Genomic DNA, 17,194 nt, shown 5'->3' with positions numbered 1-17,194 from the left:
TGGCTCGTCTCTAGGTATGATCAGAGATACGATCTTATATAAAGTATATATTATTATAGTACGTTTAGTTCACTAGAAAACACAACAAAACACAATACACTTTGGAATCTGTATTAACCTACGCTGACAGATGTACTGCCGCAGTAGTTAATTAATAACAACAATAATAACAACCCAGAACTGATCACTTAATTACTTAATCGCTAGGTGTCTAGTTTACACAATATGCTAATCACTTCACCGTGACACAACACCCACACGTGTGATAATTGAGAAACGCTAACACACACACGTGTGATAATGGAGAAACGCTTCCAGGGGAACTTAATTAATAAAGGAATTACAACACTATTCCTAACTGGTTAATTTTTAATTAACCCTAACTACTCATTCAATAACCTTGTAATACAGAATTAATACTGGTACCTATCACAAAGACAATAACCTACAGTTTACCTAGGTCCTCTAGGATGACTGGCTAAGCTTTATATATATATATATATATATATATATATATATATATATATATATATATATATATATATATCAGAACGGTGAGCCTACAGAATACTGCGTCAGATGACCGGCAGCACCGTCTAAATAATATTGGTATAATATAGTAATAAAATATTTAAAGTCACATCAATCACATCAAGGTTATACACAGAGCAGAAAATATATATTTACCAAAGTCCCGTCTGAACTAATATAGATCGTTCAGTGGACGACGTTCGTGATCCCCTGGAGCCTTCCTAGTTCTCCTCGATATATCTAAAATCCTAGCTATTTATTCAAAACTCTCAGAGACAGCGAATATCGCCTGGGGGTACAAGGCGGTACCTCACGTATCATCTGAATTCCACAGCGACCAAGACGGCATATCTTTCTCTTAGATCGCCAGACTCAATGACGCCAAGTCGCCAAATCACGGTTGTAAAAACCGCACTGGCGGAGGTATTACGTAACTACTGGCCACATGGCTCCGCACCTGGGCTGGGTGTGTATTAGAAGTACAGCTCGATGACCGTAGCGCAAAGGTATCACGTAACAAGTTGCCCACCTGGGCTAAGTGCATTTGGAACTGCACACGGCCTTCTAAAACAATTAATATCGCCACAGGCGAAAAGAAATTAAGAGCATGTACCGTCACAATATATATATATATATATATATATATATATATATATATATATATATATATATATATATATATGTATGTATATATTAGTATATACATATTTTTAAATAGAGGTTGTTTCCAAATCTGAACGAGAAAACCGTAATACATGATCAGGGCCGTAATGCAGTGGCAAACTAGTGGTTGATTCCACGAATCTCTATCTAGTGTCTCGTCTATAGAAGGGCAGTCACTCCCGGGGAAATCCTTTACTGGAGATTTTGTCCTTGTACCGCCACAGAGGACTGCCACTCTTAGGCTAGTTTACTGAATGAAAACTAGCACAGAACAGAGCTCATTGCAATAAATATAGCTGTGATGACAGACACTAATGGACCACTGTCATGACAGTGATGATGATATCAGGTGTTCGCAAAAAGTGAACATGTCCTTCCCCATTGGTAGCACCCGTCATGAGTAAACAAAAAACACTGTGGTATAGAATTATAGAAAGTAGATAATAAATATCAAGAGAGTAATCTGCCCTTACCTTCAGTGCAGGTGAGTCCTGTCCAGCCTGGCAGACACCCGCCAACGCAGTGTCCCAGTTCATTGTTACAGAGTTGTTCCCCCTTGCAATGTCGGTCTGCGCACGCTGTTTGACAGTTAACACCGAAATGTTCCGAATCGCAACCTATAATTTTAAATAATTCAGTCATTTGTACATCATGATAAATAATTCACATTCGCCCATACACACCCACAGAGCCGGCTTATCCTAGTAGTACACGAGGGAACTGCAAAATATATATCCTGGGAAGGGGACCCCGCTGTTATTTGTGCTACAGGCCACGCCGATCCTTAAAACAACCCTTTGTGACGCCCATGCACAAATGTATTATGCACAATACGAATTTCAAAACTTTTGTTTCACTATCTATCGGCCTTTAGGCTAGTAGGTTGTGGGTTCACATCCCAATAAAGACTTCAGCACGAAATGAGTTGGGAGGTGACTTCTTCAACTCGTAGGCGTGCAGGCTCCCACTTTTGTAGGGTGGAGGGGGTGGAGGTGGGGGAGGTGGGGGTGCACGCTGATTTTTGCCTGAATTAAACAAAAATGCCCGAATCTGGATAACATTATTTATTCATATTAGCATTACTGTCAAACAGGCAAATAGGATTGCAAACGAATCACTGCGTATGTTTACATAAATAACAACTAACATTGTGTGTAGAATGATGGGAAAAAACATCGTGAAAAAGTTTCAGGCCAACTCATTTTACTTGAAAATCTATATTGTTTTTACCCGAATTTAAGGTTTTAATTCACCTCTAGGAGTTCAGTTTCCGTCCACCCCCCCCCCCCCTCCCCCACCTCCCGCCTCCAACTGAATATATTGTGAGCATTATATATTTTTGTAAAATATATTAATCTATGGACATCCGTGTCACATTCCGATGCTCCCTCCACCTTACGTTGGCGCTTAAACTTGACAACATGACTGGGACGGTGTGGTTGCGAACAAGCTTCATACTATGAAGCCGGTCTTGGGAAAGTGGCAGTCCTCCTATAGACAGTGCAGGAAGGATGAGGTAGTCTTGTGTCGTGCCCGCATCGGTCATACATATTTGACCCATTCATTTATCTTAAAGAAAGATCCTCCACCTCAGTGTGAGCACTGTCAGTGTACCCTGACGGTGCGCAACATTTTGGTGGAGTGTTAGCATCTTAAAGAAACTCGAAAAGATATATTTGGACCACGAAATGTGATGGAATCCTTTCGATTCCATCCAAAACTTATCTTAAAGTTCCTACGTGATATTGACTTCTATTGTAAATTTTAAATGTTATCTAACTGTGATATTTGTATTTTTGCACAGTTCTATACACTGTGTTTTAATTTAACTGTTTTTATATTGATGTTTTGTTTTGCATTTACCATAGTTTGACACCCAATAGCCGATGTATTTTTCGTGCTGGGGTGTCGTTAAACATTCATTCATTCATCCATCTCCCCCGCGAGTGCTGTAACCTCACCGTGGTGCAGGGGTGTAACATTCTCTTTGAGAATGGCCAATACAGCACAAATTGAAGTTTAGAGTAAAATTCGATGTCCGTAAAATTCTGTGATATTTGTATTTGTATTTTTGCACAGTTCTTTACACTGTTCTTGTTTAAACCTTGAATTTTTATGTTGATGTTGATCATCACTTTATTTATTTGCATTACCATAGTTTGACACCCAATAGCCGATGTATTTTTCGTGCTGGGGTGTCGTTAAACATTCATTCATTCATTCATTCATTCATCCATCATTAAAGTGGCAGTGCTCCTACAAACATCGTGTTCAAATGAGTTATGGCTGCCTACTCTCACGACTGTCATAACGTCTCTTGGAATCCGTCCTGTACAGAAATTCCAGGCTCGTAGTAAACGATACCTTAAAGGAGTGGGGGTGGGGTGGGGGGGGGGGGGGGGTTACAATCTCTAGGGTGCACAAACCGGTTTTTTACTTTACTTTTATTTATATATTATAATATAGTAGGAATGAATGAATGTTTAAGACACCCATATAGAGGAGGGTGGGGGGAGGATGGAGGGTATGAATATGCTAATAGCAGATAGTAATTATCATGTTACCGCTTCTAATAGTTTTTCCGGTACACTATAACTGGTCAAAGACAACTGATCAAAGACCCAGTTAATTAACATGGAATGTTATGTCATGTACAACATTACATATTAATTAACTGGGTTATGTGCAATCTAATTAAAATTAGCTCCAGTATTACATGTGGATCTAACACCAAACTTAGTAAATTTGTTAGTCTTATAATGACAAAATTTAGAGATCAACAGTAATTAAGTTTATTATTTGTAGCAGTATATATTATATGTATGTACAGTATGTTATACATGTATATTGCCACCATCCACCTTGGCACATGTACCACCGTTGGTGGTCTTTATGTGAATAAAGAAGTTGAAGTTGACCAGCCAGTTGGAGCTCATGTCCACCAATCAAAACCTTACTTGCAGAATCCTGCCAGTGATTTCAAACTAACAACACTGCGTAATCCCCAATGTCCAGGTAACATTTCGTCTGTAAATAATAATTTAAATATTGACCAATCACACTTCGCCTTTTATAACGTTATTTGGGAGCATACACGTTCTAAAAATATCGGGCGAGTCTATTTTAGTGGCCGCAGTACAGTGAACCATACCAATACGTACGGGATGGGTTATCAGTTTTCAATTTTACTAATTTTATTTATAAAAAACCCAAACCTAAATCAATCTTCAGTTTTACATCACAAATTATTTATTTTATAAAATAAAACATGTTTTAAGGCATTCGTAATTCACACGAAATATGTCGTATACCCTCAGGATAATTCAGAATGTTTTCAAATTATTTTTAAATCACTGGCAGGATTCTGCAAGTAAGGTTTTGATTGGTGGACATGAGCTCAAAGTGGCTGGTGTTAGATCCACATGTAATAGTGGAGCTAATTTTAATTAGATTGGGTTATGTGCAGCTATTGTATAACAAGACATATTATTAATCCAACGTTTCCATTCATCCGATTGCGTTTTTTTCTCGTTCCAATCAGTGCACCACAACTGTCTGTGGGAAAGTGCATATAACAGATCCCTTGCTACTGATGGACAATATAGCGGGTTTCCTCTCCAAGACTATACGTCAAAAGTACCATATGTTTGACATCCAACAGCCGATGATTAATTAATCAATGTGCTCCAGTGGTGTCGTTAAACAAAACAAACTTTAACTTTAGCTTCTAATAAATTTTTAAATGTTATATTGTGTTGGTGTATTACAGGTACATAATGCTTATTGTTGTACATTTTCTCGGGAAAAATACCTTTTTGAGGACGGAACCATATTTTAAAGTTCAAAGTTTGTCTTGTTTAACGACACCACTAAAACACATTGATTTATTAATCATCGGCTATTGACTGAGAACCATTTGGTAATTTTAACATAGTCTTAGAGAGGAAACCCGCTGAATTTTTTTCCATTAGTAGCAATGCATCTTTTATATGCACCATCCCACCGACAGGATAGCACATACCACGGCCTTGGGTATACTGGCTGGAATGAGAAATAGCACAATGGGCCCACCGACGGGGATCGATCCCAAACCGACTGTGCATCAAGCGAGCGCTTTACCACTGGACTACTTCACGCCCCACACTTTAAAGGGTTCAAAGAGAACAAGTAGCATCACCATGGCAACGTCTCTTCAAGCAATGACCATTTTTATATCTCCTTTTACGGCTTTTAGTAATTTTTAGTAATTTTTTTTAAATTTTAGTAAAATGTTTTTAGTAATATTTGTAGTAATTTTTAGTAATTGTTTTGTAATATTTTCGTCACTTTGACCCCGTAAATATAATTTTTTAGATGGCCAACATATTTCGTTTTATTCAGCACCTCCAAATTAGGTTAAAGGGACATTCCTGAGTTTGCTGCAATTTTTAAGATGTTATCGACTAACAGAGACTTTTTAACGATTATAATTACATGTCAAATATATTTTTCTGCATAAAATATTAGTGGCTGTATATTAAACGTGTTTCTGGTCTTCTAATATTTGTACTAGGTTAAATTTAATTTTATTTCCTAATATATATGAAGACAAAATCCAGTTAGGGCTTCTTACAAATATTAAGACGAACAGAAACACATTGAATATACAGACATTTTATGCAGAAAAATATCTTTAATATGTAAGTTTAGAAATATTTTATTAGTCGGAAACATCTTACAATGCAGCAAACTCAGGAATGTCCCTTTAATAAGCATGTTCAATATAATCCTTAAAAAAAAAATGCTGGCAGGGATCCAGGAGGGATCGACAGGGCCAGACGCCCTTGCTGAGGAAGACAAATACCCCCATCCCCCATTTATTTTAAAGTGCGTTCACCGTTTATATACAACTTTCATTGAAAGTCATTGCATGTAGACCCTCCCCTGCGCAAATGCCGAAATGCCTGAAATGCTCGCACTTCGATACATAAAATGGGACCTATCTCCTGAACGGCTACAAACACCAATGCGTGTTCCCAGGATAGCGTGCTTGAACCATAGTTGTAAATATTCATGGATCTATGATTCAAACAGATGCATGTGCTGGGGGGGGGGGGGGCGAGGTCGGGAGTCGAATGTCTTTCCCCACACCTCCGCTCAAGTAAATTTTCTTTTAAAAAAACCCAACAAACCCCCCCCCCCCACCAAAAAACAAAAAAACAACCCCAAAACAAAACAACATTTTCAGGAGGATCATGTCTCGATCCTCCTCTGATAGACTTCGCTCACCACAGTCTAGACTACTCTCTCCCTACTCAAATCCCTGCACATGCGCCTGTCAAATTAAAGTAAAATAAGGTACTCACTATCTGTGCACGTGTCTCCTTGCCAACCATCCCGGCATTCTCCGCCACAAGATCCTGTCATGTCACATGGTGCGTCGCCATCTTTACAATGTCTGGCATCACAAGACAGACTGCATAGTGGTCCATATTTCCCAGCACAATCTTTAAGACATAATATAATGTGTGTGCAGGGCAGGTCCTCAAGATTTATATTTAAAGTGAGGAATGGATGCACAGTCTATTTTGTATCACGCGCCATTTTAAATAAGTTAGTATTTCTGTCTTCTGAGCTGTTCAACCTGTCTCAACGTCCTCTACCGTTTTAGTCTCTGTGTAATTTCTTGCATCCACCTGGCATCCTTGACCTCTGGCGCTAATAAAGCTGGTCTGACCCACGGCACTAACTAACGACCGCCGGTAGTTGGGGAGTATAGCAGGTGGTTACAAGTGTCTCTTAACAATGCCAGAAGTAACTACTGACCACTCACCGAAGTGGTCAGACCATGCCCACAGCTAAAGCCGATGGGAAATGGCAGGTGTGTGGCATGGATAGCCACAAGAGACAAGCATCTGTCGCGGTTGTAGAGACAGGGACTAAGATGTGGAGGTGGACAACGAAAGATCGGGAAGAACTGTGTAAAAACTAACGTAACCATTATAAAAACACATTACTTTGGTAAAAAGCTTTAAAAATATTCGACGAAATATGTAACAATTTTTTAATGAGCATCCATACAAATTGCATAGTTAAATGTTTAAAGTTAGAGTCTGGTTTCTAATCAACATCTAATGAATATCAAACGTTTGATAATTTTGACACGTATGAAGCTGTCAGTGAAAATCTAGAATATTATGCAGACCCTGGTTTCAACCAATAAATGGATACTAAGTTTGGTTCATGTACATACCTGTAACACCCTTGGATAAAGTTACAACAGAGTTCAACAAGCGTATGCGACGTTGAATCAGGGAAATACCCTTAAAAAGTAGACTACAGGTTGTACTATGCCAAATAAAATCCCATAGGTGACCATGTTAACGTGTGTGCTTAAAAACACTATATGCAATATATCAACCAAACTATGACCAATAAATATCAGTACTGCAACCCCTACCTCAAAATATTTCAACCCGTAAAAATGGACACTAAGTTTGGTTCATTTGCACACCTGTGACACCCTTGAATAAAGTTACAATAGAGTTCAACAAGTGTATGCGACGTTGAAACACGGAAATAACCTTAAAAAGTAGACTACATCGTGTCTCCTAACTGTTAGTTCTCAGACGCACGTGCGTTTTAAAAATATGAAAACCTATTTCTTGGTATTTACGGTTATATGGCGTCGGACATATGGTTAAGTACCACATAGGTACTGAGGGAGAAAACCCGCTGTCGCCACTTCATGGGCTACTCTTTTCGATTAGCAGCAAGGGATCTTTTATATGCACCATCCCATTGACAAGATAACACATACCACGGCCTTTGATGTACCAGTCGTGGTGCACTGGCTGGAGCGAGTAGAAACACCAGGATGACCAGAAACACGTTTGATGTACGGAAATTGACAATCTAAACAATAAAATCTAAATAATGTCTGATTTCAACCCAAAACGACTTTAATAGTGAAAAGTACATAATAGTGTCTAAGCAAAACTAGGGTCTGTTAATTTAACAGCAAGGGAATTGTTCATGCATTTCTCATACTATTATAAATTACATTTACATCACAGTCTAGAATTTTACCCTTTGTACAGTCTTGTTCCATCCATCCCGTTGTACATCCGTTGTCACATCGTCCAGTCAGTTTATCACATGACGATTTACCAAGTGATTCATCACAGTGTCTGCCGGAGCAAGATTTGTCACACAGAGGACCATAGTGATCAGAATCACACTCTGAAATTAATACTGAAAGAAATGAAAGAAATGTTTTATTTAACGACGCACTCAACACATTTTATTTACGGTTATATGGCGTCAGACATATGGTTAAGGACCACATACAGATTTTGAGAGGAAACCCGCTGTCGCCACTTCATGGGTTACTCTTTCCGATTAGCAGCAAGGGATCTTTTATTTGTGCTTCCCACAGGCAGGATAGCACAAACCATGGCCTTTGTTGAACCAGTTATGGATCACTGGTCGGTGCAAGTGGTTTACACCTACCCATTGAGCCTTGCGGAGCACTCACTCAGGGTTTGGAGTCGGTATCTGGATTAAAAATCCCATGCCTTGACTGGGATCCGAACCCAGTACCTACCAGCCTGTTGACCGATGGCCTAACCACGACGCCACCGAGGCCGGTAAAACAATTAATACTGATGCGTGATAATTTGTATTACGCTTAGAGTGTCCGAAGAGAAGTTTAAATGTAATTGAGCACCCCCACCCAACCGCCTAATCATATTCTCGATTTCGCCACTCAATGTTTGTATATCACGTTTACGCCAGCTATGGTATTGCCTCTAGTCTGCAAAGGATTAGCTGAACAAGCATTTGGTTTAAAGGATTAAATATACAAATATTTAATGCTCTTAATCTGAAGGAATAAGCAACCATCATATTTAATATATTTTTTGTTCCTTCAAAATGATATAACATTTAAATACTGCAGTTCGGTTTCGACACCTTTAACCAGCACGCTGAAGGCGCTTATAAATGATACCATGCATACCACTGCATGAGGTCCCAGTCCAGTTCGGTTTACAGCCTCCTGTACAGTCTCCAGTTACGTAGTTACACGTTCCATTCAGACAGTGACAGAACTGACTGCAGTCATCACCGAAAGTGCCAGCATCACAGACTGAAAATAGAATTAATAGAATGGAATGACACAGACGTCAGGAGATCCTAGCAAGTGGAGAAGCCAGTAATAAAGTAATTCGTCTTTCAGCCATGCCCATGTCCCCCCCCCCCCCACCTCCCTTCCCCTTCCCCTGCTTTCCGACGGCAATTACAAGACAATTAGCATGTAGAGGCAACAATACCAACGTTTACTACATATAAGACGTATTTATGAAATAACACTGCTCAAAGTTGGATTAGGATCACGTATATGTCTGAACATGGAAACGTGTACATTCCAGGTATTAGCTAAACTTTATTGATCATTGTGTGGGGCGTTTAGAAAAATGTAGCGGGTTTCCTCCTATTGAGCTATTGCTCGTTCCAGCTCGACTGGTATATCAAAGGCCGTGGTATGTACTATCCTGTCTGTGGGATAGTGCATATAAAAGATCCCTTGCTATTAATGGAAAAATGTAGCGGGTTTCCTCTTTATGACTGTCAAAATGACCATATGTTTGACATCCAATAGCCGATGATTGATTAATCAATGTGCTCTAGTGGTGTCGTTAAACAAAACAAACTTGATCATTATGATGCACATGGGGAAGCATCGGTTAGGTAGGCTAAAACTAATCTCAATGTTATGGTCAGAGAAATAGTGACAGGTGTCCGTTACAAGGGTGAAATCTCGGCTATCTGCCAGGACAATTGGTTAGTTATTAGAGGTTAGTGGTTAGTGAGAGAGAAGAGGGTGTAGTGGACTTACACTTACCTATTGAGTCGTTAAAACACGCTCTGGGTGGGAGCCGGTGTCCCAGTTTCAAATTCCTCCCGTATTCAAGTTACTCCCCGGTAATTTGAACCTAGTTTCAGATTACCGGGGATTGTTTGAACCTAGTTTCAGATTGCCGGGGATTGTTTGAACCTAGGTTCCGATTACCGGGGGTTGTTTGAAACTAGTTTCAGATTACCGGGGGTTGTTTGAAACTAGTTTCAGATTACCGGGGGTTGTTTGAACCTAGTTTCAGATTACCCCCGGGGTAGTTTGAACCTAGTTTCAAGCTACCCCCCTTAGTTTCAAACGACCCCCCGGGGGTAGCCTGAAACTGGGGGGTAACTTGCACATATATGGTAGTTTCAAATTACCCCAAGTTTCGGATTAACCCATTTAATATCTCAAACGAGACGGCGATTCATAAACGTGTAGTGAATTAGACTAATTTTACATAGTGATATTTCCTGGGGAGAAAAATGGTGAGTGACTGAATCATTGTTTAACGTCCGTGTATATACATAGACGACGTGATGTCGACGCAGGAAGGGGCTATACGTAAAATATAATAGGACAGACATATTATGTGTTCTATTATTTACGTATTGACTATTAACAGTTTATATCTGAACTTAGGTAGTAGTATACAAGAAATAGAGATTATTACACGAGCGGGTGTGTCATACTGATTTTACGAAACGAGTGACAGATTTCTTTGTATGAAATCTGTCACGAGTTAATAGTCGATGTAAAAACAAGTTTCGATGTAAAAAATATACCCTATTTGTGAAAATGTACTGATTGTTGGGTGGGGGTAATTTGAAACTACGGGGGGTACTTTGAACCTAGGTTCAAATTACCCGGGGGGTAACCTGAACCGGGGGGTAATTTGACCGGTATCGGGCTGCGAACCCTGTACCTGCTAGCCTTATGTCCGATGGCTTAACCACGACACCACCGAGGCCGGTGTCTAACCAGCCTTAAGGACAGTGAGTTAGATTTTAGTGAGAGAGAAGAGGGTGTAGTGGTATTACACCTACCCAATGAGTCGTTTAAACTTGCTCTGGGTGGGAGCCGGCTGCGAACCCAGTACCCACCAGCCTTTTGTCCGATGGCTTGACCACGACACCACCGGAAATGCTCGTTCCACCATACACAAGTGCTTTAGGCCCTGGTTTCGTACTCAAGCACGACCATATCATGCTAGGGACGTTAAGAACTATCGTTACAAGAAAACTTTCGAGCGAATGGTTCATTTAAATGAAAAGGACCCACATAGGAGTTGACGGTGCAGTACAGGTTTTATTTCTCGTATCTGATCAAAATAAGCTGATACAGTATTTCATTTCATTTCATTTCAACTTATTTTCGTGCTTATATCCAATTGCAGGTTCAAACACGCTGTCCTGGACACACATTTCAGCTATCTGGGCTGTCTGTCCAGGACAGTGGGTTAGTGGTTAGTGGCTAGTGGTTAGCGGGAGAGAAGAGGGTGTAGTGGTCTTACACCTACACACTGAGCTCTGGGTGGGATCCGGTACCGGGCTGCGAACCCTGTACCTACCAGCCTTATATCCGATGGCTTAACCACGACACCACCGAGGCCGGTATGATACAGCGTAATGAGAGATCTATTTATATTCTCCAACTACTTATTGGTGGAGATGTTTTCGTACAGTGCATCATTCCACAACGTTGTTTTACTACTGTACAAAAGCATCCGTGGTCCATGAGGGCATCAGCCAGATATCTTTTGAACTCTGTGCTGAGATACGAGCTTAAGTATGTTGCTTGGTGTTGAGTGCGTCGTTAGTATGTTGTTGCGAGTTGTTGTGCAAATTTATTGCAGAAGGAAACAACGTGCATGCTTTATTTGATGAAGAATATTCACGCAAATGACATATTTGAGGACAAAACAAATACATGTACGTGTTTTATAGCTTACCAAATACTTGGACTTCGCAGAAATCCATAGCCCTGTCACCAGTGCCAGTAATATCACCAGGGCTGATATTAGTTGTTGCTTGGTAGAGTGTGATGTATCTAGCTGTGTCGTTACATGTCATCCACGTCACATCCGGGCTGTCTAACGTTGTTGAACCACACAGGTGACCAGTGTTTGTTTGGTTTACATCGACAGAGCTGTATACCCGAACGCCGTTTCTGCGAATGTTATCTGTGCATACAATTATAATAGTATTAAGAAAGTGGAATCGTCAACAGTAGCGTTTACCTGAAGAATCTTACACATTGGAGATCTGAATAAATAAAACCAAAGAAAAACGCCTTCAAGATAATAAACGCTGAAAGATATACGAAACATATTACCATCATCAAAGTCGTCGTCACTATTGCCATCACCACCATCATCATCATCATTATCATCATCATCATCAATCATCACCATCATCATCATTATCATCATCATCATCAATCATCACCATCATTATCATCATCATCATAATCATTATCATCATCAATCATCACCATCATCATCATCATCATCATTATCATCATCATCATCAATCATCATCACCATCATCATTATCATCGTCATCACCATCAGCAGCAGCAGCATCATCAATCATCATTATCAATATCATCATCATACTTCCATCAGACTTCTTTTCCCCCACCACCTTTTATATGTTCCTGTCGTTCCATAACACATGCATAAGACAATATTGGTGTCCCTCCGAATGTGGGTTCCCCAATAAAATCCTGACTTATCCTGGTAGGTATTGGGTTCACACCCTGGTATCGGCTCACACCCAGAGCCAGTAAGGTTATTCCACCGACGTATCTCTCTCTCTCTCTCTCTCTCTCTCTCTCTCTCTCTCTCTCTCTCTCTCTCTCTCTCTCTCTCACTCACTCACTGATCACCTCGAAATTGAATTTTCTTGTAAATTAAGATCTATCTACAGGTGTATTTTCAGATGGATGTTCCAAACAGCTTCATTGCTTGTTACAAGAATAGGTCATGATAACACAGTCATATCACATTCACCCTGGCTTCTGAAATGTTTAACCTCTTGAAATTCAAAAATAAATTAAATTTCACTGTTTCACTCTAAAATGTGTTGTCGTCACTGTAGAAAGTGTTATCTTCACTGTAAGAAAGCCGGAACTATTTTGCTGCTGGCATTTTAAAAATAAAGGTAAATTGCCAAAAGTTATGTAATAAATAGAAAAGCTCATGTTTTTTTTGTCAAATATGATTTATATCTTGCGCGACGAGTGTGATATGATTGCAATCTTCACTCGATGAGATATAAATCATATTTGACAAAAACCATGAAATATCCTCTATAGATCACTTCTCAGGAAAACGGCTGCTATCGTTCATTGAAGCTACTGGTCCAGGACAAAGGTGTGTATCCAGAACAGCGTGCTTGAATCTTTATTGGCTATAAGCACGAAAATAAATTGAAATAAAACAAACAACAAAAAACAAAACAAAACCCCAACAAAACAAATAAAAACAAAGAATCAATAATTTAAAACAACAAAAATAAAGAAAAAAGGGGGGAAAAAAAGATACACAAATTAACTGGCGCTTTAAGTGTAAAGTTAACTCACAGTCTGTTCGGAAGTGGACAGCCAGCTTGTGTGTGTAATACTTTCTGCCCAGGTCAAGCTGCCACCATGTGGACGCATCCGTGAATCCTGTGAGTATGCAGTATCTCCCGGAAAAGCCTTCTGTCAGATTCCCATCCACGGCGAGCGACGAATTCGCCCACGTATTTGGCTGGTACGAACTCTGTGTGGTTGCTTTCCCCAAAGCTACATTTTCTGAAAACATACAACACAATACAGTGAAACCTCTAAAAACTGGACCCTCAGTAAACCGGACTTCCCTCAAAACCGGACGTTTTACACGGTCCCGTGATTTGCGTATCTTTTTTAACACTAAAATTTACCGTTCTAAACCGGAAACCCCTCCAAACTGCACCGGACGAAATTACCCGGTCTCATTGTGTTCCTTTAATGCAAATTTTACCTCAGAAAACCGGACGGTCACACCGACGTCAATCATTACTTCATTACTTATACTTTGAATACCCATGGCTGTCCGGTTTTCAGGGGTTTCACTCTATTTGATATGCAGTTCTGTCATATAAAACCATCAGGGAGTAGGCGTGGCCCAGAAGCGTATGCGGGTTGGGTGGGGGTTTCGGCGGTTACCCCCCTGGGGTTGTCCGACTCGACCCCTTGAAATGTTCGCTTACCACCGTACGCAGATCCCCCACCCTAGAACAACCAGTATCCCTAGACTGGTACACCAAAGGCCGTCGTATTAATTGTCCCATCTATTGGAAAATGGATATGAAAAGGTTCCTTGCTACGAGTAGATACTATTAGTTTGAGCTAAAATATTGTTTTGCCTTTCATTAAATATAGTTTCTTTAATAATTGGTAGAGGGACAGTTTACCACGTAAGCAATCTGCGGTTCCTGTGAAGTTAAAGGGACATTCCTGAGTTTGCTGCAATTTTTAAGATGTTATCGACTAAAGGAGACTTTAACGATTGTAATTACATATCAAATATATTTTTCTGCATAAAATATTAGAGGCTGTATATTAAACGTGCTTCTGATTGTTCCAATATTTTTACTAGGTCAAATTTCATTTTATTTCCTAAAATATGCTGGGGGGTTTTCATACGCACGAAATTATTTGAAGACCAAATCCAGTTTGGGCTTCTTACAAATATTAAGACGACCAGAAACACATCGAATATACAGACACTGATATTCTAAACAAGAAAATATATTTAATATGTAAGTTTAATCGTAGAAATAGTTTATTAGTCGGAAATATCTTACAATGGAGCAAACTTGCGTAACTTACATGCTACTAGAACAACGGTTCGTGTGAAATATTGTACTCTGCTAAGACTCAACGTAAGTGGTCTTTAAGTTTGAGCAAAGTGTCGAAATAAAGTTTGTCTTGTTTAACCACACCACTAGAGCACACTGATTAATTAATCACTGGCTACTGGATGTCAAACATTTGGTAATTTCTGATGTACCAGTTTGTTTTATTTAACGACACCACTAGAGCACATTGATTAATTAATCACTGGCTACTGGATGTCAAACATTTGGTAATTCTGACGTACAGGAACCCGCTACATTTCTTGTTGCAGCAAGGATTGTTTTTTACATATGCACTTTTTTACAGACAGGGCAGTACATACCATGGCCTTTGATATATCAGTTGTAGGCCATTGATTGTGACGTGAAAAAACCCTGTCGATATAACTACGTCAGACACCCACCGTCGGTGGGCCCATTGGGATATTTCACGTTCCAGCCGGTGTACCACGACTGGTGTATCAAAGGCCGTGTACGTGGTATGTGCTATCCTGTCTGTGGGATGATGCATATAAAAGCTCCCTTGCTACTAATGAAAAAATTCAGCTGGTTTCCTCTCTAAGACGATATGTCAAAAATTACCAAATGGTTGACATCCAATAGCCGATTATTAATAAATCAATGTGCTCTAGTGGTGTCGTTAAATAAAACAAACTTTTAACGTTAGACACCAAATGGTAGAAAATGTGTTGCGGTTTAACTAAAACTAATTATGACTTTCCTTTCCTTTCGGTGAACAGTGGTGGATCCAGGAAATACTTTAGTGGGTGAGCATGGACTATCTCATAAAAAAGACACATAAAATGGCACTTCCATATATTGGGGGGGGGGGGGGGGGGGGACCCCAACTCCCCCATAATCCGCCTCTAGTGAAATGCTATTTGGAATAATGTTATCTATAAGGCATGCTTACCTCTAGTGCAGTTTGGTCCTGACCATCCTTCGTTGCAGTTACCAGAACAACCTGTGACGTCATCGCAGTTGAGGGCGTCACAGTGACAGGTGTAGCTGCAGTCCAGTCCATATGTCCCTGCTGTGCAGGCTCCTAGCAACGAAAACAGTAATGCCATTATAAATTTAGTGCTTCATTTTCATCCAATTCTTTTTAAAATTTATTATTTTTCATTTATTGATTTTTATTATATGTTCCCTACAGGACCCGACTAATTTTCTTATCTCCTAAGTTCAAGGACTATAACCCTGCCAAAAATGGAGATGTGGCTATAAAATTCAAACTTGATCTGTAACAGTACATGTTAAAGCTATAAAATTCAAACTTGATCTGTAACAGTACATGTTAAAGCTATAAAATTCAAACTTGATCTGTAACAGTACATGTTAAAGCTATACAATTCAAACTTGATCTGTAACAGTACACATATGTTAAAGCTATAAAATTCAAACTTGATCTGTAACAGTACATGTTAAAGCTATACAATTCTAACAGTACATGTTAAAGCTATAAAATTCAAACTTGATCTGTAACAGTACATGTTAAAGCTATACAATTCAAACTTGATCTGTAACAGTACATGTTAAAGCTATACAATTCAAACTAGATCTGTAACAGTACATGTTAAAGCTATACAATTCAAACTTGATCTGTAACAGTACATGTTAAAGCTATACAATTCAAACTAGATCTGTAACAGTACATGTTAAAGCTATACAATTCAAACTTGATCTGTAACAGTACATGTTAAAGCTATACAATTCAAACTTGATCTGTAACAGTACATGTTAAAGCTATACAATTCAAACTTGATCTGTAACAGTACATGTTAAGGCTATACAATTCAAACTTGATCTGTAACAGTACATGTTAAGGCTATACAATTCAAACTTGATCTGTAACAGTACATGTTAAAGCTATACAATTCAAACTTGATCTGTAACAGTACATGTTAAAGCTATACAATTCAAACTTGATCTGTAACAGTACATGTTAAAGCTATAAAATTCAAACTTGATCTGTAACAGTACATGTTAAAGCTATAAATTTCAGCTCAATATCTTCAGGCATTCCGAAATAAATGTGCTGTAAACAGATTTTCGTATCTCTAAAGTTCAAGGGCCACAACTCTATCAAAAATGATGATATCGCCATGAAATGCAAACGTGATCTGTAACAGTATATTATCAAAGCTTTACTCAAAATTTCAGTTCAATACCTAGAGGCATTGTGAAAAAAAAAGTCAGACAGACAGAAGACAGAAGGACAGAAGAAGAAGGAAATGTT

The 17,194-nt window shown here is 39.2% G+C and overlaps 1 protein-coding gene across 1 annotated transcript in view; it reads right to left on the bottom strand.

Moving 5' to 3' along the window:
- Window positions 1-16,025, bottom strand: part of LOC121387169 (multiple epidermal growth factor-like domains protein 10) — a 31,486-nt gene extending 15,461 nt beyond the window's left edge. Inside the window, exons 1-6 of the mRNA XM_041518194.1 lie at window positions 15,869-16,025; window positions 13,658-13,870; window positions 12,024-12,254; window positions 9,194-9,322; window positions 8,263-8,415; window positions 1,668-1,811 (exon numbers count right to left, since the gene is read on the bottom strand). Coding sequence (XP_041374128.1) covers window positions 1,668-1,811; window positions 8,263-8,415; window positions 9,194-9,322; window positions 12,024-12,254; window positions 13,658-13,870; window positions 15,869-16,025 — 1,027 coding nt within the window. The remainder of the gene's footprint in view (window positions 1-1,667; window positions 1,812-8,262; window positions 8,416-9,193; window positions 9,323-12,023; window positions 12,255-13,657; window positions 13,871-15,868) is intronic.
- Between the last annotated feature and the right edge of the window lie 1,169 nt (window positions 16,026-17,194).

The sequence above is a fragment of the Gigantopelta aegis genome, chromosome 13 (assembly GCF_016097555.1).
Source record: "Gigantopelta aegis isolate Gae_Host chromosome 13, Gae_host_genome, whole genome shotgun sequence".
NCBI lineage: Eukaryota > Metazoa > Mollusca > Gastropoda > Neomphalida > Peltospiridae > Gigantopelta > Gigantopelta aegis.
Note: the sequence above shows the minus strand (reverse complement) of the source record. Positions and strands in the feature narration are given on the sequence as shown.